General features: G+C 41.6%; 1 protein-coding gene across 5 annotated transcripts in view; it reads left to right on the forward strand.

Annotated features, from left to right (window-relative positions):
* The window catches only part of TEAD1 (TEA domain transcription factor 1), a 162,066-nt gene that overhangs the window by 98,321 nt on the left and 39,099 nt on the right, over positions 1-24,646 (forward strand). For 2 of the 5 annotated variants that reach the window (XM_034065274.1, XM_034065275.1), the window contains exons 4-5: positions 16,469-16,533; positions 19,318-19,380. The exons of 1 other annotated variant lie outside the window; for it this stretch is intronic. In XM_034065274.1, coding sequence (XP_033921165.1) covers positions 16,469-16,533; positions 19,318-19,380 — 128 coding nt within the window. Of the gene's footprint in view, positions 1-16,468; positions 16,534-19,315; positions 19,381-19,468; positions 19,532-24,646 lie in introns of those variants that run through there. 2 more of the 5 variants (XM_034065273.1, XM_031050280.1) reach the window with 2 other exon arrangements.

A 24,646-nucleotide genomic window follows, 5' to 3' on the forward strand; every position in this document is an offset into this window, starting at 1 on the left:
GTGAAATTTACTTATCCCTAAAGCCAAATATTTATTTAACATTGTAAGATCAACAGTTTTACTATCTCAGCCTCTTCACCCATAAACATTTTGGCATAGTAAAATATTAATAATTTCTACATAATCCTAAACTATTTTAAGCCAAGTTTGGTAAGAGACGTGTTGAGTATGTGAACCATCAACTATGTAAAAAAAAAAACCCAGATGTAGGAACTGGGATTGTATTTGTTATTTTTGCTCACTGTTGTCTCTGCCATATAGAGCTTTATTCCAAATTTCCATTATCTTCCCTGCTCGAGCACAGCCATGAAACTAGAAGTTTAGAAGAGAAATGATGCTTGTTTTCAATAGATTAACTTGGCTTTTAACAGGACTGGAGTATCAAGCACTGGCAGGTGTGGTAGGCCCTATGTATAAGTTTCTTCAGCTAGAAGTGAGTTCGCAAAGACTCAGGCAGTTCAGTTTCAGTCATGACACTACAGCAAGGCCCTGTATAGATTTGGGAGGGGGTTTGTCCCCATAGACTCAAGTTTATGGAAATAATTGCATTGGTTGTTTTCTGTTTCATCAAACATGTGCATGATGCACTTGAGTCTTCAGCTCTTTGCAGCGGCAGCTCTGGGGAAGTATTAATGTGAAGCATGGGAGTTTCTGAGGGACCATTTGTGTTACTTGACTCTATGTTTCTTTCAGAAATGCTGCACCATACCTGCAAGCCAAGTGTCTGATGTGATTAAGAAAACACAGTTTCAGGGATTTGCTTTAATGCTTTTAAGAGTGTCCTTTTGATATCTGAAGCTTATGTTGTATATACTGTCTTTGGGATGACCATAAGAAAGATATGAAGACATGGAAACCGTTACTTGAGATAATGGACAAAAGCTGATGTGATAAAAACTGGCATACAATAGTTTTGGTTGCCATTGTTACAGTGCTGTCCTCAGCCTTCATTCTGCTAAGTATACCTCAGAAACAGGTGCCACTTTGTGCCTGTGGTCCTGTAGAAGTGGGGAAGTTCTCCAGCTGGAGTGAGGGATGCCAGCATGTAGCCGTTTCCTTAATTGATTTTCTGTTTCATTCTGGATTCTGAGCAAACTATTTTTCTTGCTCCCACTCAAGATCTTGTTGCTGGTATGCTTCTAGATGTGAGTTGGAAGGGACAGCTCTGCTTTGGATTCAACATCTCCCATTTAGTTTTCATACTCAGCAAAGGATTCAAGTTAACACCATTTAACAAAACACCTACTTTGAGGCTGTGGCTTTCACTCTAAATAAAAAAAAAATAAAAATGATGGAGACTATCCAGCATCCTGATGGTTCCACCTCTATCTCCTTTTCAGCACCATTGTGCTGGACCTTTGCATAAAGTCTGTGTTTCCCTTTTTTTACAACAAATGTAGTTGGGAACAGAAGTTCACTTGTAAGATTTTCTAGCTTTAATTCTCCTAGTAAGAGTTGGAAAGGTCATTAACTGCAAGGCATTCTTTTGCATCTGTTCCCACTTGAAATCCTCATGCCTGTGTGGACAGCAATCCTAGACAGCCATAGGAGAGATCGTTCTGCTTCAGGCTTTCAGAAGTTGTCCTGGAAGTGGCCTTTTGCCTTTAAATGTCCTTTTGGCATGGGGTTGCAAACACACTGCTAGATGTGGGGCTGGTCTCCTGTGCAGGAAGCTGTCTCTGCTGCTCACTGATGTCCATACAGCAGGACAGGTTCCTCAGCTGTCTGCTGGTGGGACAAGTTGTATTTACAGGTACAGGAGGAACTTGAACATGGTTTTCCTTTTGCCTTCTCTATTCCTTTTAAATTTCTGTTTTCACATTCGTAGCTATTCTGAGAAATATTGTAGCAGCAATTCTTCCACTCCTGGTTGACTTTCTGCAAGTGGAATGTTACTGTCTGGTAGAGCTGGGTTTTCTCATTGACATGATGCAGTGTGCAGTAGGAGTGCAGCCTGAAGTATTACTGTTGACATCAGTATGATCAGTGTTGGGCCCCTGCAGTGCAGCCTCCCATCTGGCTTAGAAATAAAGGAAAGGAAAAAAACCAAATCTCTTAAGTCCAGGCAAAGGGCCACACATGTTTTAATGATAGATATTTTTAAAGCTTGTTTGTGTTTGGGTGATAATGTACTTTAGTATAGTAAGGGAAATGAGAAACTTCACACATGGTATCTGGAAATCCTTGTGGCTCACTACCCTCCTTGACAGCAATAACGTGGCTATAAATTTCCCTCAACAGAAAACATGTAACTGCATTAGCCATACCAGAAATAACCTTTCATTTTGTTTTAAATGAATGTGTTGTTTTAAGTCTCAGCTTTTTAATAGCTTCATATAAACATTTGTGAGCCTCTGAGGTAAGTAAGTATATTTTTACTTCTTGTTCTTATGTCACAGATTCATAGAATCATTTAGGTTGGAAAAGATCCTTAAGATCATTGAGTCCAACTATTAACCTAAGGCTAACAATTCCATTACTTTTTATAGAAAATCAGCCTATGGCTCAATTTAGTGTCTGGAGGGGGGAGTACTGATACATTCATATGCATCTCACAGAAGATGAAAGGAATGTCTTTCTTTCAAGCACTCTGTATAAATCTCTGCAGCGCTAACTTAATCTCTTTGTGCATATGTTACAGTGGTGCCTGATATCATGTGGAATTTCTTTGGAGGACCCAATGACCATTTCTGTATGTCTTTTGATAGCAAAACCCTAGTGTGTGCTAAAATGTTGATAGTGGTGTGATTGCCAGGTTGAGGATGGTTTTGCCAGTTGACTCAGAGAAAACACCTTCATGACCAATACATATGCTATGAAAAGATGACAGTATCGCAGAGTGCTTGGAGGTTTGTAAAACTAAGAAGTTTGGTGCCAGGTGGACTTGGCAGAAGTTTAGGTACAGTATAGTACTCTGTACACTGCTGGTGTTTTGGCAAAGCACGAGATGACTGTTTCTGTGCTTGCATAGGCAGAAACTTGTGAATTAGGAAGGGGGACGCTGACTGCATTGCCACTCATCTGAAATGCCCTTTTGCCAAGGATCTCGTCTGAACTCATACCAGTTGTCAGAAGGTTGAAACCAACTATACAATATTTAACATTTTAAAGCCCTTTTTCATTAGTTTGTCTCAGTTACATGCCGGTGAGGCTCAGGACCACTCTCTCACTCGACACTGCAGTTAGTTCTCTATGTGTCAAGATGCATCCAGCCAGCCACTGGCCAAGTTAGAAATAAGATGCAGGAGTCTTGTTCAGGGTTTTGCCCATTAGGAAGTAACATCAGCAAAATAACCTTCCCATGGCATGTGACAGCCTGTTCATTAGGATAGGGTCTGCATGATATGGATTGGGCAGAGGGCAGTAATCTTCCAAGCTGATCCAGTGTGGGATGGAAGGTTATCCTGGAAACAACTGAGGAAGAGGAAGGATTGTTGTTACTTGCCCTTACTGTTTAAGAGAGGATGGGGAGAGAGGCAAGAGGAGAGAGGTGAAAGGGGAGAAAATGCATTGAATGAGGGGAGAGAAAAGTGATTAAAGAGCCCTCATTCAAAGAAAAATTAAATTATTTTAAGCACCGGAGACTACAGATCACCATATCAGCAGGTTAGACTGAACAGTTGATAAAGTCACATGAGCAAACTAGAAGCTTGGTAGGAGTAGAAATCACAGTGTCATTAATGAATGTTGAATGCATTTCCAGATCTGTGTGTATTTAAACTTTCCTTCTTTGCTGCATGAAGTTGCCATGCTCACAGCTCCTGCCAGTGCACCCGTCAAGTGCCTAGGGATGTTAGCTGGGAGGACTGTGCTGGAGTATCTTCCCCCTGTCCTTGTCCTAATGCCAGCCCTGGGCCCACAGAACCCAGCAAGGTGTGCTGGAGCTGTGAAGCAAAGTCCTGCTCCTCATGAAATGTCTGTTGTTGCTGTCAGGACTAGAAAGCACTGTGGCTATTCAGTATAATAACCGTGCTGCATGGACACGGGCGGAGGGAAGGCATGTCAGGTACAAAGTGGAACTGATCTTTCACACACCTTTTTCTCACTATTTTTAGAGAGCTAGCCTCTATATCGGGCAAAAACTGTGGAGTTTAGGGGACCCAACAAGGAAACACAGCAGAGCTGCAGCTTGGAAGCCCAGCCTCCTCTTCCAGTCCCATGTCAACAGTGCTCAGCCACAAAACAATCTAATTGTAAAGTTCCTCTCCTCCTGCATCACTCCTAAATAAAGTGGGATTAAGAATTACACATGAAACTGTGTCTGCACTCCATTACTCATTTATCCAAAGCAAATAAAGAGAAGGTTTCCAAAGGTACGCTTTTTGTATAAATGTTAAGTAAAGTAAAGGCATGAGCTGGGAAGCAAAAACAAAAGAGGCATCCCATCATCCAGAGCAATTAATTTAGGTAGAATAGTTTATAACAAAAATTCCAAATATTAGGACTCTGATGCATTTGGTGGATACATGAAGCAAAATTTTCTTATGATTCTCTAAGACAATTCTACAGATTTTTAAAGGCACAAATGGATGTTTTCAATGATAATGTAATCAGCAATATTTTATTTATACTGCTTGGGAGGTACCATGGACAACCGGAGTAGCTGGAGACTGCAGAGCCTGGGGCAGAGGGGCAGGGAAGAGTCGAGCAGGCATTTTTCACTCGAATGAATAGGTTATGAGGAACACTTACAAATGTTAACAAAATATCTTATGGTGCAGTATTATTTGGTTACTCAGCTCTTCATTGCTGTCTCTTGTAGCTAAGCTTTAAAATAAGCAGTGGCATCTTCTGTTTTTTATCAGCCTGTTGTGTTCTTGTATCTGAGTTCAGGACGATATTTCAGGTTTCTTTTTCTCCTCATGGGCTGTTGTCCTTCACAAGTGCAGGGGTATTGTTCTCCTCCACTTTAGCTGGAACATCAGAGACCCATATGGGGCCAGCAGGGGGGCAGGAATGGGCAACTGATCTGGACAGGTTCATGTCACATCTGGGAGTATGGACAGGTCTTTCTTTTCAGCATGCTGTGAAACTGGGTTTGCAATAAATGAATTCTCTTATAGCTCAAGTGTGTTGTGGGTCCCTCTTGTGGGTTCATAACTGGAGCAAAATATTTATTGTACTGTAGCTAGAATGACATTGTTAGCTATAAAATCTCCACAAAATGTTACTTTGTGCTTGTGAAATAGCTTGGAAACCAAGGTTAGTGTTGGATGTATCCCAAGCTCTCTCATATGCCGGTCAAACGTTTCTCCACTTGGCCCATCTGCTGTCAGAAGCTGTCATCTAACACAAACCGAGTTCAAATATCCTGGACATAATGCAAATACCTCTTTGCACCTGCTGTGAAAATAAAGCATCTTAACTGCATGGGACACAGACACCAAATAATTCATAAGCTAAATAAACAGTTTTTGCAAAGAGCTGTATGAAATGCCAGTGCAGGGTCTGTGGAGCTGAAAATGAAAGCAGCTGACATAGTCCTCCCTCACCTGCAGATGAATGCAGTGCTCCCTCCCTGGGAGCCGTATGGTGGGACCACATTCCTGGCTGCAGGCTCTGACATCCACCTGCTTTACACAGCTTCTGGATCTGTCCAGGGGCCCCATCACTGAGCGAGAGAAGTGACCTGCTCTCTTAAAATCTCATTATAGTAAATGCTGAGCTGAGAAATCATGTCACAGCTTTTCTAGTTTGTAATGTCATCAGTGGAAGAAATTTACCTGCCTAGTGCCTCAGCTTTGCTTTCTATTAATGCTGCTATAGGGCATAGTGGAATATATCACCAGTCTGACTGCAGTCCATCCTTCAAACAAGCAAGGAGTTAAAAAACATTTGGCAGCACACACACACACGTGTTTTAAAATGTGCTGGATTTCCTGGATGTTGCTTGCTGTCTACATATTGGATGTGTGAGTCCTGCAAAGAGGGTAACCTCCATTACTTTTATAATTCCTGTTTGACAGACAAATCTTGGTTGCTCTCTGCAGGAGTGGGGGGAGATCATCCACGGATGTTTCTGGAGTTTCTACATCTGTTTGCCTACTTGTGTGCACATACGGATTTCTTTCAAAGTTGTATTGTATAAACAATATTCTGTAAGGCGAGTCTTTCACTATGTCACTTTGTGCAGCCATTTCTGAGTCTTTCAACTACCATCACTGCATGCAATATGAATCTAGTCAAAAGAAGCTTGCAGTATTTCAAGCATCTGCCTATTACAGTTCCTGAGTCACAAGCTTGTACTCAGAACCTCAGTGAAGCATCTACACCCAATTTAAAGCAATTTTTTGGTCTTTTTGATCATCTTTCTCTGAACTCAGAACACTTTTTTGGGCATATGCAGCTTAGAAACACGTAATACATACGGTCTAAAATGCCTAGAACATTGTAGTTGTGTACTGTTTTAATATTAAATATGGAGGAAAAAGGATACTGTTGTAGTGATAATTGAAGTGGATGTCTTAAGAAATAAACAACACAACCAAAGCTAGTATCCAGAATTTCTCCTCTGCAAATAAGTGTTACTTAAACAATCGTAATTCCTTTAAAAATGAACTTCATTTTGCCTAAAAGAACAAACAGAACTGAAGCCACCTACTGAGATATTCTATTTTGCTAATTTTTATCTATTCTAATGCAAATAGTGGTTTTAATCCCCTTAACTCATCCATCATGCATGGCAGGTCAGCCAGCCCATTGTCTGTGTATTTGAAGGATTCCTGTCCCAATCAGACTTCATCAGTAGTGCTGAGCAAGAGTCTTCTCCTTTCTGAACTGCTCATGCTGCTGAAAAATTGCAACTACCTTGGAAAACAATACAGCAATGACATATGCACGTGGAAGGCACACGGGGTCTTCACAGATAGGTTACTAAGAGTTCCGCTCCTAGCAGGGGGAAAAAAGAAGAATGTCAGATTAAGGACATCTAGGTATTTGTATAATCTATTAAACATCTGTAGCTGATCCAGAGAGATGGCAAAGGTCAAGTTTGGGGATTTTTTTTTTTCCTATGGGGATTTCTTTGTCTACTCTGAAGCCTAAAAATTGCTGTTTGTTTTGAAATGCATTTTTGGTTGCAGTAAAACAGTTTAGAGTAAGTAGAAAATAATACAATTACAAGGCAGCAAAAAAAAATCCGTATTTTTGTAACATTTAGATTTTAATTAAATTGAGCTTAAAGTAAATTGTAAAACCTTCTTTTGTTGAGACAACTGATACTGACAAAATATTAATTAATGAATATTTAGTGAGATCTCTGGATCATTCCTCTCTCTTTGAAATACGTTCTGCCTGTGTTTAAAAAAAGTCAGAAGAAAATTAATAAACATTGCTTATGTGGAATATTTCCCAGTATGAAGACCTGCCAAATACAATCCAATGCATTGCATAGTGTCAGTGAAGACTTTTGAACCAGATGTGTCTATGGGTCTTTTTTGTTGCTTTCTTTAAAAGTGAATCAGGGATAAAACCAAAAGATTAAGACTTCACATGAGGAGAATATCTTTCCATGCTATTATTAGGTCATTTCCCTTTTGCTGTGTAAATTAAATTGTGGTATTACTTCAATCTGGGATCATTTTATTGTTGTTGTTTTTAATACAACACACAAAACATTCTTTTCTTTGGAAATATCATTACAATATAACTTTAGTGAGTCATTGTAATTGTTTCCTTATTAGCATCCAAAGGGATTATTTCAGTTATTTTGTTTCTTGGATCTCTTCTCTGTCCTCTTGGGCAACCCAGTTACAGTATACTTTGCAGGCAGTTAATTTGTGTATAATAATACTTAAGTGGCTTATTGTAATCTTGTGTGTGTGTCTGCATACACACACACACACACACACACACACACACACCACTAGGGCAACGCTTACAAATCATTTTAGGAACTCTGCAGTCTTTGTCTTTCCCGGGCCTGTCTTGGAATGGCCACTTTCATACATGTTCTCTACCCAAATTTAGAGGCAGAGCCTTGGCTCTGGAAAGATTTGATGCAGAGTTAAGCAACAAGCTCCCTAAGACACTTGGGTGTATTTTTTTGCCCCATTTCCTGGGGAGCTGTGTGGACCTGTGTCTTTGGCTGTGGGTGAGCTAGGTGGCTTTGGCCCTCTGACAAGTGTCCATGCAGAGAGATGGGAATCTTGTGCTTGCTGCAGGTTTGAATCTGATTATTTTCATCACATAGCAAGTGAAAAGCAGCTCCCGTTCTCTTTCATGGGTCCAGAGGAGTTATCTGCTGCCTTATATTTCCATTATTAAAGGCTGGTTAAAACGGAGTGCTTCCACACCTTTGCAGGTTTGGAGTAGGGAATAGTACATTCCCTAGGTAGGATCTCCCCTCTTTACTTTAAGGCATTACCTATATACCTGCTTAAAAAGATTAAAAAAAAAAAAGTGGAGGGGGATCAAGGAGTGTCTGCATTGGCTCACTTGGCCAAAGGGCTATAGTAAATAACATCCTGCATAACTAGTGCATAAAGTGTGCTCTATGGTTTTGAATGAAATTACTGTATTTGTTTTTAGGGTTGTTGGTTGGGCTTGGTTTTGTTTCTGGGTTTGTTGGGTTGTTTTTTTTTTTCAGAATTGTAACAGTGGGAATACAAATAGGTTTATGTTTCTGTATTTGCGGTAAACATATTTTGAAAGTCATTGTTTGATTAACTGTAAATATTACCAGTTCAGAGGTTAAATGCTGCTGCTGAAGTCAGTCAGGGAAATCCAGAAGAAGTGTAAATATGGTAAAAAAAAGCTAAACAATATGGTAAAGGAATATTTGCTGACTTAAGAGTGCAGGATCAACTCCAATATTTTTCCAGTGATGCTAAACCTCTTGTAACTGCTAAATTGGATTTGTAGTTGAATGAAGTATCAGCTGCTGTTGGACAAGCCCATAAAGGCTGGACGGCTGGCCTTTTGTAGGCAGGGCTTAAAGGACGATTGATATGTTTTAGCACTTTTGGGATTATTGTGATTAGGAGGAAGCCATTCTGAATGATAGAGAAAAGGGTGTAAAAAACACAGTCCACAGCTGGTAAGCAGCATGTGTTTGCTATAAGGAGAGGTCACGACTAGTTGATCCTGCTGGTTCTGGCGTTGATTGACAGTCAAGAAAACTTGATATTATAAAGCAGACCCTTCTCTCTCCCCTCTACTCTCCCCCCCCTCCCCCCCTTTTTTTTTCTTAAGGAGCTGATGCCTTTGTTGCATAAACCAAAGTACTTTCAAAACCTGGAACACTCACCGATTGCAAGCTAAATAAATGTTCAGAGACACAGCTGCAAATTTGGAGTTGTTAAAATATCATCTAGAAATTAGTATTCAACCCATATCTGTATGAACAGTAAATAGGAGTTGCAGAATTAGCTCTGGTGTTTCTGTGTTTGCCTTTTTCGTATGTGTTAGTCTTAACTAAAAATGCCCTTTGTTATATAATAGAAAAATACGTGCTAAATATGTGGAGATTTCAAGTTTGCTGAACTTGTTAACTGTTATACCTCTGGTACCTGTAAGATATTTAGCAAGGAATAATATCTGTAAAAAATATTTTACCATCTGGAAAACAGTTTACAATTTCATTTCTATTAAACACCTGCCCCAGCAAACATGTAGGCTCTACTGCATCTTATCTCCACTACCCACTTGGAAACATAGAGCTTCCTTTTTTTTGCCCCCCTTTTCTTTTTCTTTTGTAAGCAGCCATCCGAAAGCTCGCAAATGCACATTTAAATAGTTGGATCTCTGACTCTTTTTAGTGGGGCTGTACCTCTTTCAAAATTTGAGTTTAGCATACCACACAGGAAAGAACACAAGCTTGCCAACTCCCGCTGAGCGTTTTTTCAAGCCTGTGAAAAGAATGAATTATTCAGCAGTACGCATGCTTACAGCTGGCCATTTGGGAGCTTTGATGTGCGAATCAGGCGGTTGTATGAATGCCCTTATTGTCATGTTATGTGTACACAGTGTGTGAATTATTGAAAATAGTGAGGCCTGAGCCTCATCTGGTAGAGATTACAGTGCAGGCATGCTGGGTGAAGGTCTGTAATTGAAAATCCCCAGATGCTGTTTATTTGGCCTCTGTCACGTGGCCTTCTGCAGAAAGCTTGTCTGAACAAAATGCTGCCCGCCTGGGAAGCGCCGCCCAGCCCCCTCGGCAGCCCTCGCAAGCCCAGTGTGCGCACGACTTAAACACCTGCCCATAATATTTTTAAAAGCTTAAATTAGATTTGCCTATAACGTTTAAATAGAGGATGCCTTACTTAGGGGTTTAAACTGCTTAGCCAGTTGTTGACTTGCAGAGCTCTTTATCTACAAGAGGCTTTTTTGTTAGCCAATTTAGCTGTAAAGCAGCTTCGGAAACCGGCACTGGCAAATTTTAGGCAAACCCTCCCAAAGCCGGATATTCTGCCGGCAAAGCGGAGCAGAAGAGTACCAGGGCTGAGTGCTGCAGCACAGCAGCTCTTCCTCTGCAGTCTGCAAGCCTGGCTGCCCAAGGGCCCCATGGCCACCTTCTGATGGATGAAAGCGTTCAAACCAAGGGTGTCCTAGCAGACGATAGCCACACATGGACCCCTGCGATGTTGAGTGCGATCTGGATCTGGCCCTTGCTCAGCAGTGAGACAAAGGGCTCAGTGCCCCTCACAGGGGCTGTCTTGGGAGAGCCTGAGGTGCAGCGAGCTCATCAGCAGGCTCCTCACCAAGCAAAATTCCCGTTAGCTCTCCAGATTTGGCCCCTGGGCACACGTGCAGCACTTCACAATCGCCAGGCTGTTGTAGCACCTTCGAGCAGAGACGACCATGGGTGGAGTTCACCATAACCAGCTGAAAAGGTTTGCCACGAGCAGGACTTGCGAGGTGAATTATTTGATGCTGGTCTGTCCCTAGGCTTTATGCTCAGGAGGTGAAATACCTGTTTCGAGCCAGAGTCTCTTAGAACTTGAAGGACTTCACAGTACACCACTATCTGAAAAGAACAGGCTTTTCTACTTGATCATTACTTGAATTATTTTGCAGAGTATGAAAACTTTTAAAAATCAGCTCTCCATTTTCAAATTGCTAACTGGCTTGGTTTCCCACACTCGCCTATTTTTATCACATTCGAATGGTGCCTGTTACTGGGAGCTGGGAGGGTGGACATTTAAGTTGTGTCATTAATGTTCTAAATAAAGACACCCACCTGCCATGCAGCCAGTGGCTCCACAGGGTTGTGATGCGCAGGCTTGCTGCCCCATTGCCAATGGGGACTGGGTTTGAGCAGCAATACCTGTGGCCGAGACCAAGGGAAAGGGATCTGGCACGGCTGGGGGTATGTCGACAGCTCATGTATGTCTTGGTAGAGCTGCCTGTGGTGGCCTGGTGGCTCCTGTGCAGAGATGATGGTGCTATTTGTGGCATGTGAAGGGGTTGCCAGTTATGGCCTCCTCACTCAGGAGGTGATTTTCATACTGGGGGCCTTGCTGTGCTGAGCAAGTGGGGCCAATCCCACCCTCAGCAGCAGCATTGGCACCTGAGATCCTGGTGCAGACCTTTGTGGGGGCTGATGCTTGGCTGCCTTCGGCTGATTTTGGAAATAGCGTTAGCGGGGGAGGTCTCTGTGCACAAGGGCCCTCTGTAAGAGCAACAACTGCCTCCCCTGGGGAGAGGCGGGTGGGAGCAGCCTCTCTGCAGCTTTGCAGCTGCTTCTACTTATTTTGAACAAGAGCAGAAATGTGAGCCCTCCACACCGCCTGCGAGGTGTCCAGGATCACCGCACACCCCCTTGTTTAGGGTGATGCTCCTCAGGGATGCGGCAGTATTTTGGGAAGGCAAGGAAGCCTGTGTCCTGCTGCTTGGTAGGAGCAGCGCTCCCTGGGGCCCGGACGGCTGTTTCCTAGCTGAACCCCCTTTTTACTTTCTGCCACAATTAAAGATGTTCTGTTGTGTACAGTGTCTCTACTTCAGCACCAGTGGAGGGAAAACTAGAGTTTGCAACTGCACTGGCAGTAAAGAAGGGCATGACAGATAAAAGGATTTAAAAGGGGAAAAAAAAAAACAAACGACAAAGCACATAAACCCCCTCGAGCAAGCAAACAAAACACACAAGAGGAAGCTTATATAAAATATTGGTTGTGGCCCTCTCCAGATCTTTTCAAAATCCTTGGAAAATATTCCTGTGCTGTGAAGGTGTTTTATCTGATTGTGCCCTTCCCCATGCATCTCTTTGGCATCTGAATCAAAACATTCAAAGTAGAGACTGTCATAGTGGATGACAAGAAGAAGGAGCTAAACATTTATAGTTCGTAAATCTGACCTCTTCTGCCAGGCAATTTCCCAGAGATATATGACAGGGAGGGAGAGAGAGGGATGATGTGTACAGAAAGTATTTCCATAGCTGAGCTCTTCTTGGAGAAAAACACATCTATTTATTAATGAGTGGTTTTCACCCGAAGGTTTCTAAAGGGCAGTTAAAGAAGTTCCTGGAGCTTCATTTTGTATCAAACTTTTCTCATTCCCAAGAACAGGAAAGGACGTTTTAGCCTTTATTTCTCTAAAATCTTCTCTGGGCCTTAGCTGATTGGGAGATAAGATCTTTTCTGCTAGTATCTGTTGAGGTTGGTAAGGAAGAGTTCCAGTGTTTGGCAGATAATGGAAGGGCTGTAAACCTGTAGTCAGGGACATCTATCTTGTATATGTTAGGCAGTGCTTGCTTTTTGCGTTTATGGCTTTTGGTAGTCCAAAAAGGATTTATTTCAGATCATTCTGTCTGGGCAGAAGGTATTTAGTGAGCTTCATGAGGCTACAGTATCTCCTGCTCTTGTTAAACCTGATGCACATTTCTTTGCTGTGTTGAAAACTTGGCTGAAAGGAAAACATGTGGTTGTTGTCTTGGCCACTTTGCATGGTTTCTTATAGAGTTCCTCCTCCCTCTGGGTAAAGTCAGACTATTCCACCCTGTTGACTCTTCAGCAAGGCTTCAGCTAGACCTCACCTTAAGGGGAAGCGATCACTTTGCAAACCCACAATCCAAGTCATACCTCTGCCAGGCTAGACAGTGACTAGAGAGCCCCACCTTGGTTCAAGCCAGAGCACTTCATGGGTGGACTGGGGCTCAACTTGAGGTAGCACTTGACTGGTATTTTGCATAATACAGTCTAGATCTTCAGTTCTTGGTGTTCTTTATAAAGCTGCTTTTCCTGTCGAGTGCCTACCTGGGAATCTGAGCTTTCCTTCAAAAATAGGTTTTTAGCTCTCGTGACTGGGAAGAAAACTGTAGAACCTCAGCTATAGCTGAGGGATGCATGGGACTGGCTTAATGGGCAAGGGATGGCTGGAGTGACCTGTGCTGTGACCATGTATCTGAAGCATCTTTAGTGTAGACAGAGGGATGAGAGCTGGGAATACATCTTTTACATTACCTTGTAGAGCAACTGGCTGCTAATAAGGACAGCCTGACAATGCTTTTTGCACCAGAAAACTTATTCTGGGTTTTTAATGTATGCACATTACTTCAGATTATGCAGAGAAGGAGGAGGGACATTCCCTAATTAAACCAAAGTGTGCTTTTAGAAATATGAAAATGTTCATACCAGTTATCATATTGGTGATAGCAGAAATATGGTGATCTATGAAGCTCACCAGATCTCAGAGGCTTGCTGTTGCAGGCTAACAACCCTTTGGGCTCCATGTTGGCAGGTGGTGAAATTTATCTTCTTGATTTTCTTTTAGTTTTTGTGCACCTCCACTTTCTGCTAGCCTGTTACTCATTAGAGGGGCACTGCAGAAGCATAAAAAGTATCAAACAAGAAGGTTTTGGAAAACTCTTGTCCAAACCACATTTAGTATCATGTACATCATTGTATACCCTATCCTTTCCCCTCTCATTGCTATGGCCTCAGGCTCTCAGCCTCTCGTTGGTTCCTGTTCCCAAACTGTATGTTTTTCCACTGTAGAACTTTTCCATCTACTATTAATGAAGAGTAGAGCAGCTCTATTTCTGTCCATGCCCAACACCTGCAAGTGAATTTGCCATCCTGGCACTGTGAGGTAGCTGCTGTTGCTGCAGAAGGTCATAGGGGTGTCTTGGTTTAAGCCCAGCCAGTAACTCAGAACCATGCAGCCGCTCACTCACTACCCTCCCCCCCCCCCTTCCTTCCCCTGCTCCCAGAGGGATGAGGAGAATCGAAAGAATGTAACTCCCACAGGTTGAGATAACAGTCCAGTAACTAAGGTATAACACAAACCACTGCTGCTACCACCAATGATAATAATGATAAGGGAAATAACAAGGGAAGAGAATACAACCGCTCACCACTCGCTGACCAATATCCAGCCCAGCCTAAGCAATGATCTAGGCCTTTCAGGTAACTCCCCCTAGTTTCTATACTGGGCATGACGTGCTGTGGTATGGAATAACCCTTTGGCTAGTTTGGGTCAGGTGTCCTGTCTCTGCTTCCTTCCAGCTTCCTCTCCTCACTGGCAGAGCATGGGACTCACAAAGTCCTTGGTCAGAGTAAACATTACTGAGCAACAGCTAAAAACATTGGTGTTATCAGTGCTGTTCCTAGGCTGAAAGTCAAAAACACAGCACTGCACCAGCTACTAAGAAGGAGAAAAATGACTGCTACTGCTGAACCTGGGATGGGGCAGCCATCATGATGAAGACAAAATCTCCATATTTGAAGTGAACAGTTGGATTATGAGAAAGAACATGAAAATAGAGAATACAAAAATAGAGTATTCCCTAGTTTCACCCCATGAACACGACTCTTGTATTTATGGGGTGAATGCAAATTGCAAATGTCAAGTACCTTGTGGATACAGCAGGCTGCAGAACTTCTGTCCAGCCAAAAGACAAGGTCTTTGCGTGAAATTAGGTAATAACTAGCTGCTCTTCTGTTTGACTATGGAAATCCCTCATTTGTGTGCAGAAATGTTGCTTGTTTGCCTAAGTGCTCACACAGAATTTACCTCTCAAAGTTTGTCCTGGAGAGACTTGCTGAAGAGCTGCAAACTTCACATTCCCATTATTATGACATGATGTTGGAAACCTGGCACGCAGTCAAGACCAAAACAGGGAATCTGATAAAGCATGTTGGTATTTCATATTCTAGTACCCATTTAGCAAACAATCCACCTAGGAGACAGGAACCATGAGACATTTTATAAAAAGGGTATAAAATAAATCCCAAAGGGAGAGACAGAAGAGGAAAATGAAGATTTGCTGAAGGTTTGACTAACCATGTTCAATCTTCCAGTCAAGAAAATGCTGTTTAGACATAGTCAGGCTACTTCAAAACTTACCCTTCTCTCCCCCACATCAGACTGAAAGAGTTTGAGTCCCTGGCTGATCTAATAACTTTCTGCATTCCACAGCTATGTACTCATCAATTTTAAAATAACCTGGTGGGTGACAAGTTATTTTCTTAACCTCCCCATGTTCAGCTTGCTGCTAAATCAGTTTTCTCATTTTCTACACATAGTCTACTTATCCCCTGTACTGAATGCAAGTAATTCCATAACTTAGTACTTGTTGAACAAGTATATTTAAGTTATTACAGCTTATGGAGAAGTAACATAATATGCAGTGAAAATAAACAGGGCACCACATAAAACTATGTCATCTTCCATGTCAGCAATATTTAGGAAGGAAATTATTTGGAAAGAAAACATTAGTTTGTATTAGGTAGCATAATGTGTGACTGAAGAAGAGTCAAATAGCGGTTTTAGAAACTTGGAAATACTATACATTTCCAAGAGAAATAGAGCTCTGAATAACAAACCACCGTGTTGATCAGCCCCACTGCAGCAGGAACTTAGGCACACCGCGGGGTGACCACTCTTATGCGTAGAGTTTAAGAGTGTGATTGATAACCTGCTGAACTGAGGCAGTGATTTCTGTCAGTGGAGGAGGCAGAGTGCTTCCCGACAGGAAGGGCAGATTTTGCTGTCCTCCTTATAGAATTAAAACTTGGAGAAAAGCTGACACAAAACTGTAGCATCTGGGTGATTCGCACTTTGGCTGAAGTGGCACACAACCTTCTCATGAGCAGCTGCTTCTTCCAGCATGGGTCCAGCTGGGTCAGGAAGGCAAACACCACCCCATGCAGTCAGGAGCAAAGCCACAGAATCTCAGACCTTGTATGAGCTCCAGCATGGGGAGTTCTCCAGCAGGAGACCATCCTGGGCACCACCACTGGCCAAGGTTTCCCTTTGCCTGCAAACAGCTGTAGGATTTCATCAGGAAAACACTGAACCCATAGCCCTCTACATAGTTTGTGTGTCACATACAATGTCTGTTAAGAAGAGGGAAAAGAAATACTGGTGAAAAATGAGAAATATTGATAGACAGTTTGCAATGGAAAAGTGGAGTAGATGTAAGAGAACATAAGCTTCATATGCATGGAGCTCATGTTTAAATGTGGTGTTTTGATGGTGTTTATGTGTATGTAGCTGTTTGTCCCTTATCATGAATTTTTCTTTGTTTCAGGTAGGAATGAATTGATAGCCAGATACATCAAACTTAGAACAGGGAAGACACGGACCAGGAAGCAGGTAAAATAACCCAGTGGGGAAGTATGCATATCAGTGAATGACAAAACGTGTCATTTTTGGCTGCAGTGGCTGGCTGTGCTTCAGCTCTGATGAGATGATGTATTGACTTCACTGTTCAGATTAAATACATGTTGTTTAGAAAATATTTAAAACTATGGTTTCTTTATGTTGTGCATCATTTCAGTGGTGATTTGAGGATGATTTTTTTTATTAACCTATGTATACATGAAGCTATTATCCCCTGTATCTGGGTGATAAAATGACAGAAATTGAAGCAGAAGCATGAAGCATTGTGCCTTATTTCTTTATAAGGACAATTGCAGAATATCATGGTTATTTTAAGATGGTAAATAATGTAACTTGTAAAAGTCCAGATAATTTGCCAATATAATAGAGGTTATGATCCCTGGATATGAGAGGTAAATAAATAAAAAACTATCTAGCAGGACTGATCATAATCATACTCTCAGCTCGTGGGCAGTACTTGTTACAGGATGAAAAAATAATACAAAAAAATCTCCTAAGAGCCTTCAGGCTCCTGGTCTGTGACCACCGTAAGATTTCATTCATCAAAGAGTTGGAATAAACCTTTAACCAGTCATAAGGTTTTTTTTCTGAGGTGATTATCACATAACTGTTAACTTACACAACTAGATCCTTTATAATATCCACGGTGATCAGCAGCCTCACAGAAGGCACACACTGTGTAGTTCATGCAGCCATTACCAAACCTTTACACTGTTTAAAATGCTTTGCAAATTGCAGAGTCCCATTGCTTTCTCTAACATCAGGTGCGAAATTCCCCTTCTCCCCATCCATGTACGTGACAAAGGGGAAGGCAGAGGCTCATACACTTGCATGCTCCGTGTGTTTTGTAGTACAGGAAAAGGTGATGCTGAGTCGGCACACACAAAGGTGGCCTGCTGCCAGCGCTCAGATTTAAAGCACTTTGAACTGGGTAATATTTTGCCCTGGGTGGTATCCGTTGTCAGTCAGGAAGAAAACATATGTACAAGGGATGAAAAAATCATGAGAAAGGAAAGAAACTGCAGCACGTGGAGAAGGAACAAATGAAAGATTGGCAAAGAAATCTGAAGCAAAAGACAAATTCCCAAGTTCTGCCCTGCTATGCCCATGCGAGCTCCTAGAGTCAGGAGTTACACTGGGATATTAAAGTTGCATTATGAGTCAAATTGCAGACCTTGGGGCTAGATTCTTGACCAGCATGTGCTGATAGAGCTGTGGTGAATCCAAGGAGGCTGTGGTGGCTTACATATGTTCTGCCTCCATACTTGCACAACCCTCTATAGCGATTCATAAATCACTTTAGATCAAGCATTTAGAAAAGTTTGATTGTCATTACTTTTGAGTTTCAACTGAGCAATTAAATGTTACGATTGTGCTTCTTGTATAACCTTTAACACCACTAATATCCCACTGAAAGCAAAACAGATGAATGTGTGTGAAAACTTCATCTACATGTTTGACTACAAAATTGCTTAGTAAGCAATAGTACAACTGAATTACTGCAAACTGTTTCCTGTGCTGCTTCCTGAAGAAGTCTGAAGGTGGCCTTCAGGGGCTGTATTCATTTATGCATTACTGTTTGTTTCCCTACTAAAAGTACAGGCTTTTTGTTCCTATTGTCATGGAGTAGTCTTCTAGAGGGAGGAAATCAAGCTTTGTTTCTCCTTTTCTTTTGCTTTGTTCTTTCCCAGACAGGACCTATAACTAACTTAGGAAAAATATGCAACATCTGATATGGTATGCCTTGGGTAAAACAAGAGTAAGAGATTTCTCTTTAGCAGTTGTTGCCATCACTGAAGGTTTTAAACCTTCACACACAGGGCTGTAGGGTGCTGAGTGCTGCTGGGCAACGCTTGCAGCAGAATCATTAAACCCTCATCATCAATAGAATGGATTTCAGTATGTGCCTAAGTAATCAGGAATGTGAATTTGGGTCCAGACCCTTAGCTGCACAGACAACATGAGGCAATGGCCAATAACTGGTCTTGTGCAGAACTAGGTTTACACAGGTTTATTACCAGAATGTATTGATAATGGGCCAAACCTGGACATCATTCAAACTGATGTCAGTTACTGGTCCCCATTTACATGTGTGTTCTGTAGGCAGACTTGATGCTGAGATTACTAAGAAAGCCAGCACAGGTTCAGGGACCCATGTTGTGCCAGTATTTTATCATTTGTACCAGAATTTAAAGCATTTCAAATGCGGTCAAAATGCAGCCTGAGCCTCCACACTGGAGCTGCAGAACACAATAAATAATGAATAAAATTTCTTGGTGCCAAGTTATGTCTCAAGCCTAGTGGCAAATGGTCAGAGAGATGGGGTAGAACTCCTGTGAGCTCCCCGCACGAGATCGCAGGGCCTGACCATGGAGGGGATTGGTACCAAAGCACGTGGGCTGTGTCCAACTGTGAACTGTGTCTTCTGTCTCGTAGCTGAAAGCACAACCTGGTGGAGTATTCTTTTTTTTTTTTCTTCATTCTTTCTTTTTTTCCCCTTCATCAAGTCACTGCAGTGATGACCTGTATTGTTAAGCCTCGGTGCTAAGAGCTTGGTGTCTGGCTGGGAATGTGGTATCTTTAACAGCAGAGCTTACTGAAGATGCAGATAACTTCCTCCCTTCAGAAAAGTTCTGTTGGTTTTGGTTTTGGTTTTTGTTTTGTTTTGTTTTTTTAAGTAGACGTTTTAAATTTGATTTGCTTTTTGTTTTTCTTTTGTTTGTTGTTTTTTCCCCCCTATAAACCTGAACAATGTAGGTGTCTAGTCACATACAGGTCTTAGCAAGAAAGAAAGTTCGAGAAATTCAAGCCGCCATTAAGGTACGTTTGGCTTGCCCAGTTGTAGGGGGCTTTTCATCTCCATGGTTACAGGCTTTTCCTTTGTTTCCTCCCTTCCCCTACCCTGCAGGTGTCTAGTCACATTCAGGTTCTTGCCAGAAGGAAATCTCGTGATTTTCATTCCAAGCTGAAGGTATGCGCTTTTCTGCTTTTGGGCTTGTGGTTGCTATGCCTGTCCCTTCCTCCTCCCCGCGGTGATGGGTGAGCGCCTGGTGCTGCTGTGCCTGTAACCTCGTTTTCCTGCATGTGATAGCTGTCTGCGTCTCTTTGTGTTTAATCTCCAGTTTCTGCACTAGCATCCACATTAAAAACATTGTTTTAACACTGTCCAAATGCGAAGTGCACTACTCTTTGTAACAGCTCAGCACCTAAACCTGATTTTTAACCTGTTAGTCTATTTCATTTATTTTTTTAACAGTTGAGTTTTAGAAGTGTATTTAAATACATGGGGGTTTTATACAGTCATGTAGGCACTTTTTCTTTTTTGCTTTTTCCAGAGGGGAAATTGAGGTAATTGTTTTCCATTCCCAAATGTTTTTTGTCTGTGCTTTTGAAATGCTATCAAGAATATTTAAAATAGATCGTTTATTCCAAGTGCCAGAGAGCACAGCTCTTCAAGATTGCTCAAACTGTAAGGTGTTTCTGGAGTATAATCTAGTATCACCTCCAGTTACATGCTGTTTACAAGAGTCCCTGAAATTTAGATTTTTTAAAGTAAAATATTGACATTTAATCTTTGGAGAGCCTTAGTCAGGGTCCTGTTCAGGGAATATTAAGTGTGTTTGCTTAGCTGACATGATGAATTGTACATGTCCCTGTTTTCCCTGCTTTCCGGAAAGAAAAAGATATTTTAAGGCAAAAAAAAACCTCTTGGAAATGCTTAATAGGGGTTTCTTGGATTGCTTGTTTTTTTTTCAAGATTTCCAGTGGGGATTTTGGGACCTTTTTTGGTTTCTTTTCACATTATTTAAGAGTGGAAGAGGGGGATTTGCAGATTTTGCTGTTGATTTTTTCCCCTTTTTAATAACAAGCAAAGGAACTTGTAAATCTTTTACTTCCATCCCTTTTTTGTCGATTTCCCCACACTCCTCCCCCCGAGATGAGAACAAGTCACGTTTTTGTTCTAGCTTAAAAGCAAAATGTTTCAGAAAGTAATTTCACAATACTAAGCGGTGAGCACTGCGGATGCTTACCAGGATCCTGGAACTGCAGCATATAAATAACAGCCTGGCTTTGTAACAGGCCTCCTTGACAGAAGCACTGGGTTTTTCGTCCGCAGTGGGCAGCATGCTGGCAAGCTTGTATGGCTGTTGGTGGCTGGCTTTTTAGCTGCACTGGCTGAGCAGTTGGGGTTCGTAAAGAACAACTAAGACAACTTAAACATACTGCTTTTTAACCAAGGGTGCAATAATACAGAGATATGTGGCATTTTAAGCGTAAGTTGTCAATTCTTGATGCCTAAAATTAAGTAAGTAAATAGGTGGCCTTACTTTCAGAGGTGCTCAGCACCAGCAGCTCTCAGAGAGTTTTATAGGACTGATGAGCACTCAAGGCTACGTTAATCAGGAAGCCCACTTTAATACCAAAAATCAGGCTTAGGTGCCTAACAGAAGTATTGGAGTTACAGTTCTAAAATGTTTTCCTTTCTGGATGTCCAAAACAGCTTAAAATATGAAGATGCTTACAAAACAAAAAAAAATAAAAATTAAATACTGCACCTTCTATCTGATTTTTGTTGAAGCTCTCCAAAGAAAAAAGAAGTTAGCTAAACCCTAATAGTATTGGAGACCTCTAGCCTCAATGCCATTTGCAGTAAATAGAGATCCAGAGGGATTTTTTCATTGTAAGGAGTCACTTCAAGAAGGAAAGATCTATTAGGGCAACAAAACACTTCATAAAGGCTTCAGACCTTGCTTCCTCTTCACACCCATCACCAGGGAGCTGCTGTTTTGGTGCAATGACTTGATTGCTTCAGGGAGAGTCTTCTGTCTCCACACCCCTCATACTCTGTATGGCCGTGTGCTTCGACTCTACATGGTGAGGATGGAGTACACACTGGTGACAAGGCTTGCCAGCCACTGGCCTTGCCACCTTCCAGGCATCACTGATGGCAACAGTAGCCCCAGCCCTTCCCCCACTTGTCTTGATGGCCAGTTGCCAGCTCCTCCTGCCCCTGCTCCTGCCCAGGTACTCATGCTGACCCCAGGACTTAGCTCCCCAGGAGCCCTGACACAGCCCTGGTGACTCCTCCATGGACCCCAGCCTGAGGGGTGACCAGAAAGGGCAGGGGAGCTAGGCTTTCCCCATCCATCTCCCTCTTCCTTTTCTTGCCATTCGTAGTGAATGAGGTGCCATAGCATGACATCTGCCCCCTTGCACAGCACCCTTCCAGACAAGTTGTAGCATCCCACAGACCTCATTATACCCACACAGAAGAGATGAAACTTTGATGCAAGAAGGTGCTGTAACAGAGCTGCCTTTATAAGAGAGCCCTCGCTTTTCCTGCTGGGGAGCTGCAGTTACTCCCTGCAAGTGGGAAAAGCTGCTGAATTTGGTCCTGAGATGGAGCATGACTTCTCCAGACATTTTGTTAGTGTTCTTGCCTGGTTTTCTTGCTATTTCTGTAATTTAACCATCTGTATAGGTCAATGTCCTTTGAAAACTGTCTGAGAGGGACATCACTGATGTGAAAGGAAGACAAGGTGAATACATCTATGAGTGCTGACTGTTTCAGTGGGGGTCATTTTGGCAGCAGCCTGGACTCCCTCATCAACCTCTTCAGGAAGATGATAGAGCCTCGTTTTTGTGGAGCGGGTGCAGCCCATGCTTCCTCTTGAAGGGATGACTAACAAGAAGATACCCAAGGGAAGCACTGCTTCCAACCCAGGCCAATCTTATCCTTTTAACAACAAGCTGACACTTGCAATTACTCTCTAAAAGCTGTGATTGGTGGCATACTGGGGAGCAGTTCTACTTAAAATACCACATGCATCTGATGTCCAGTTCCCTACCTACAGTGTGAGTTGCAAGCATTCTGTGGATTAATGAAGAGATCCTTCATGCCACTTCACAGCTATATGTTCAGTCAGCTCTGACCTGAGTACATCTCCCATGTTTCTTTCTCTTTGCCACCAGACATCCTCCATGCACACCTCCCATGCATACCTGAGGCCAGGTATTGCAGAGAAGCCGATTGCTCCTTGTGTGCCAGCAGTGCTTTAGCTGAGCTAATCACAGGCAGGGTCTTGAGGATAGCAGTTGTATGGCATGGAGGCGCTTGTTCCCTGGCTGACATCTCTTGCTAGCGGTTTTCTTCATAATGCCTTTTTTTATCTATCTTTTGGGATGTGGCAAATCTGTCCTGTTGAGAGATACTTAGTTCCCATCTCTTAGTTTGAGGAAGAGTATAACAATAACTCTTGTTCCCTAACTATCTGCTGAGTTTATTTGATACCAAGAGATCTTTCTATCTTGCCTTGGTCTGAATCCTGCTCATGGCAATGGGAGTACTTGGGTGAATCTTCTTGTGTTTTCATTTGCAAAACCCAGATGGATGGAAGGATTTCAGAGTTATCTACACGCATAGCATTAGATAGAATATTACTGAAGCTTACCTAGTAGACTGAAATCTCACCTGCATGCCATAAAGTCTGCATGGTCCAGCAAAGTCTGTTTTCTTTGATGCCTGCAGTCACTCTGGATGAACGGATCCGTAGCCTGCAAGAAAGTGAAGATTTGCCTGTAAACGCCATTGCAACATTTCAAGACCACCAGTAGAGAATGTCCCATAAGCCCTTCCAAGGATGTTGTACTTTTAATTATTTTTTCTTATTTCAGGAAAACACACCTGTTTTAGAGACTTTAATCTGATTTTCTGAAGTTATTAAAGTCTTCCTGAAGTTAGAGGAATTTCATCTCATGAAAATGGAGAAGCTGAGATTAAGCTGTCCTTGGAGACAGATCTGAAAGGCAGCTCCTCTTCATGACATTTCTTTTCATGCAGAGGCTGGAAGAAGCAAAGCAGAATTTTTACACTCTAATGTGTTTCTGTGTCAAATACACCAGTCCATAGTGTTAGGTTGCAACATTTCCCATCTTTGCACTGTCAGGGAGCCAAAGTCACCTCTGTCCATTCAGGAGAAAAGATGGATTGGAAGCTGAGCATAAATAGAGAGTAAAGGTCTTCACAGCAGGGTATACATCTATCTTAGACTTTCATTTCAGATATTTTTTCATAGTGCAAGATTAATTAGACACACACAAAAAGAAACGTTAAAATACCTACAGTTCATATGTATTACATGTTCTAAAATCCATTATTCTACGTTCTGCATTGAGGGATAAAAAGAAAATATTGTTGTCAATTATAAAATGCTAAAGATAGCTCTATACTTTTTAAATGAACAATGATAAAAGCCTTGAAATATTCCCTTTGATGTGAATGGAGTCTTCAGCATTTTGAAATACAATAAGATGGATTAATTGCTACTCATTAGGCAGCAAGTTGGGACAGCTTTGAATGCACATTCTCTTCTTGGCATTAGCTATTGCCTGGCTGAAATAGCCAGCTTTTGTATTTACTCCTGTCTTCTCTAATAATAAGCAAATTGGAGATCAGGGCTAGAAACACTGAAGTGCTCTCTATCTTTTGTCCAGAACAATTGTATATTGTCATGATTTGTTTATCTTTTTTGAGCTACAGCTAATTATTGCAAAGTTTATTTGAATCAATACGAGATCTGAGCAGAAATAACATCTGCAAAATTGCTTATTAGGAACCTGTTTTATGTGTTAGTATTACTGTAACATCCATTTTGTAAGCAAATTGTTATTTCTTCTCTTATGTTGTTTTTTATATTAGTATTTTATTTTTCCTTACAAGAAAATTTTTGTATTTTAAATATTAGTACGGGTTTTAGGGTTTCTTAAATTAATACTGTGTTCTGTTTTGCTTACTTTTACTCATACTCTGATTTTTTTCTCCCAAAGCCATAGATAACATGGTATTCAAAGCCCCATTTATCATTCTAGGATAATAGTTTTTATTTTTTGCTGTAGAACTTGTTTGAACTGATTGAATTATTCATCTATTTATGTTGGATTAAACGAAAGTCAAGCTCAAATCCTTTGGTGCTTGTCATGTAGAACTCTTGTTTCATGTGGGGCTTTTATAGATATTAAGATTAATAATCGGATGATACGGGAGAATTATGATTATCTAATATAACTATGTATTTTGCATTCCAAA

This window comes from Melopsittacus undulatus, chromosome 8 (assembly GCF_012275295.1).
Source record: "Melopsittacus undulatus isolate bMelUnd1 chromosome 8, bMelUnd1.mat.Z, whole genome shotgun sequence".
Classification (NCBI taxonomy): Eukaryota; Metazoa; Chordata; class Aves; order Psittaciformes; family Psittaculidae; genus Melopsittacus; species Melopsittacus undulatus.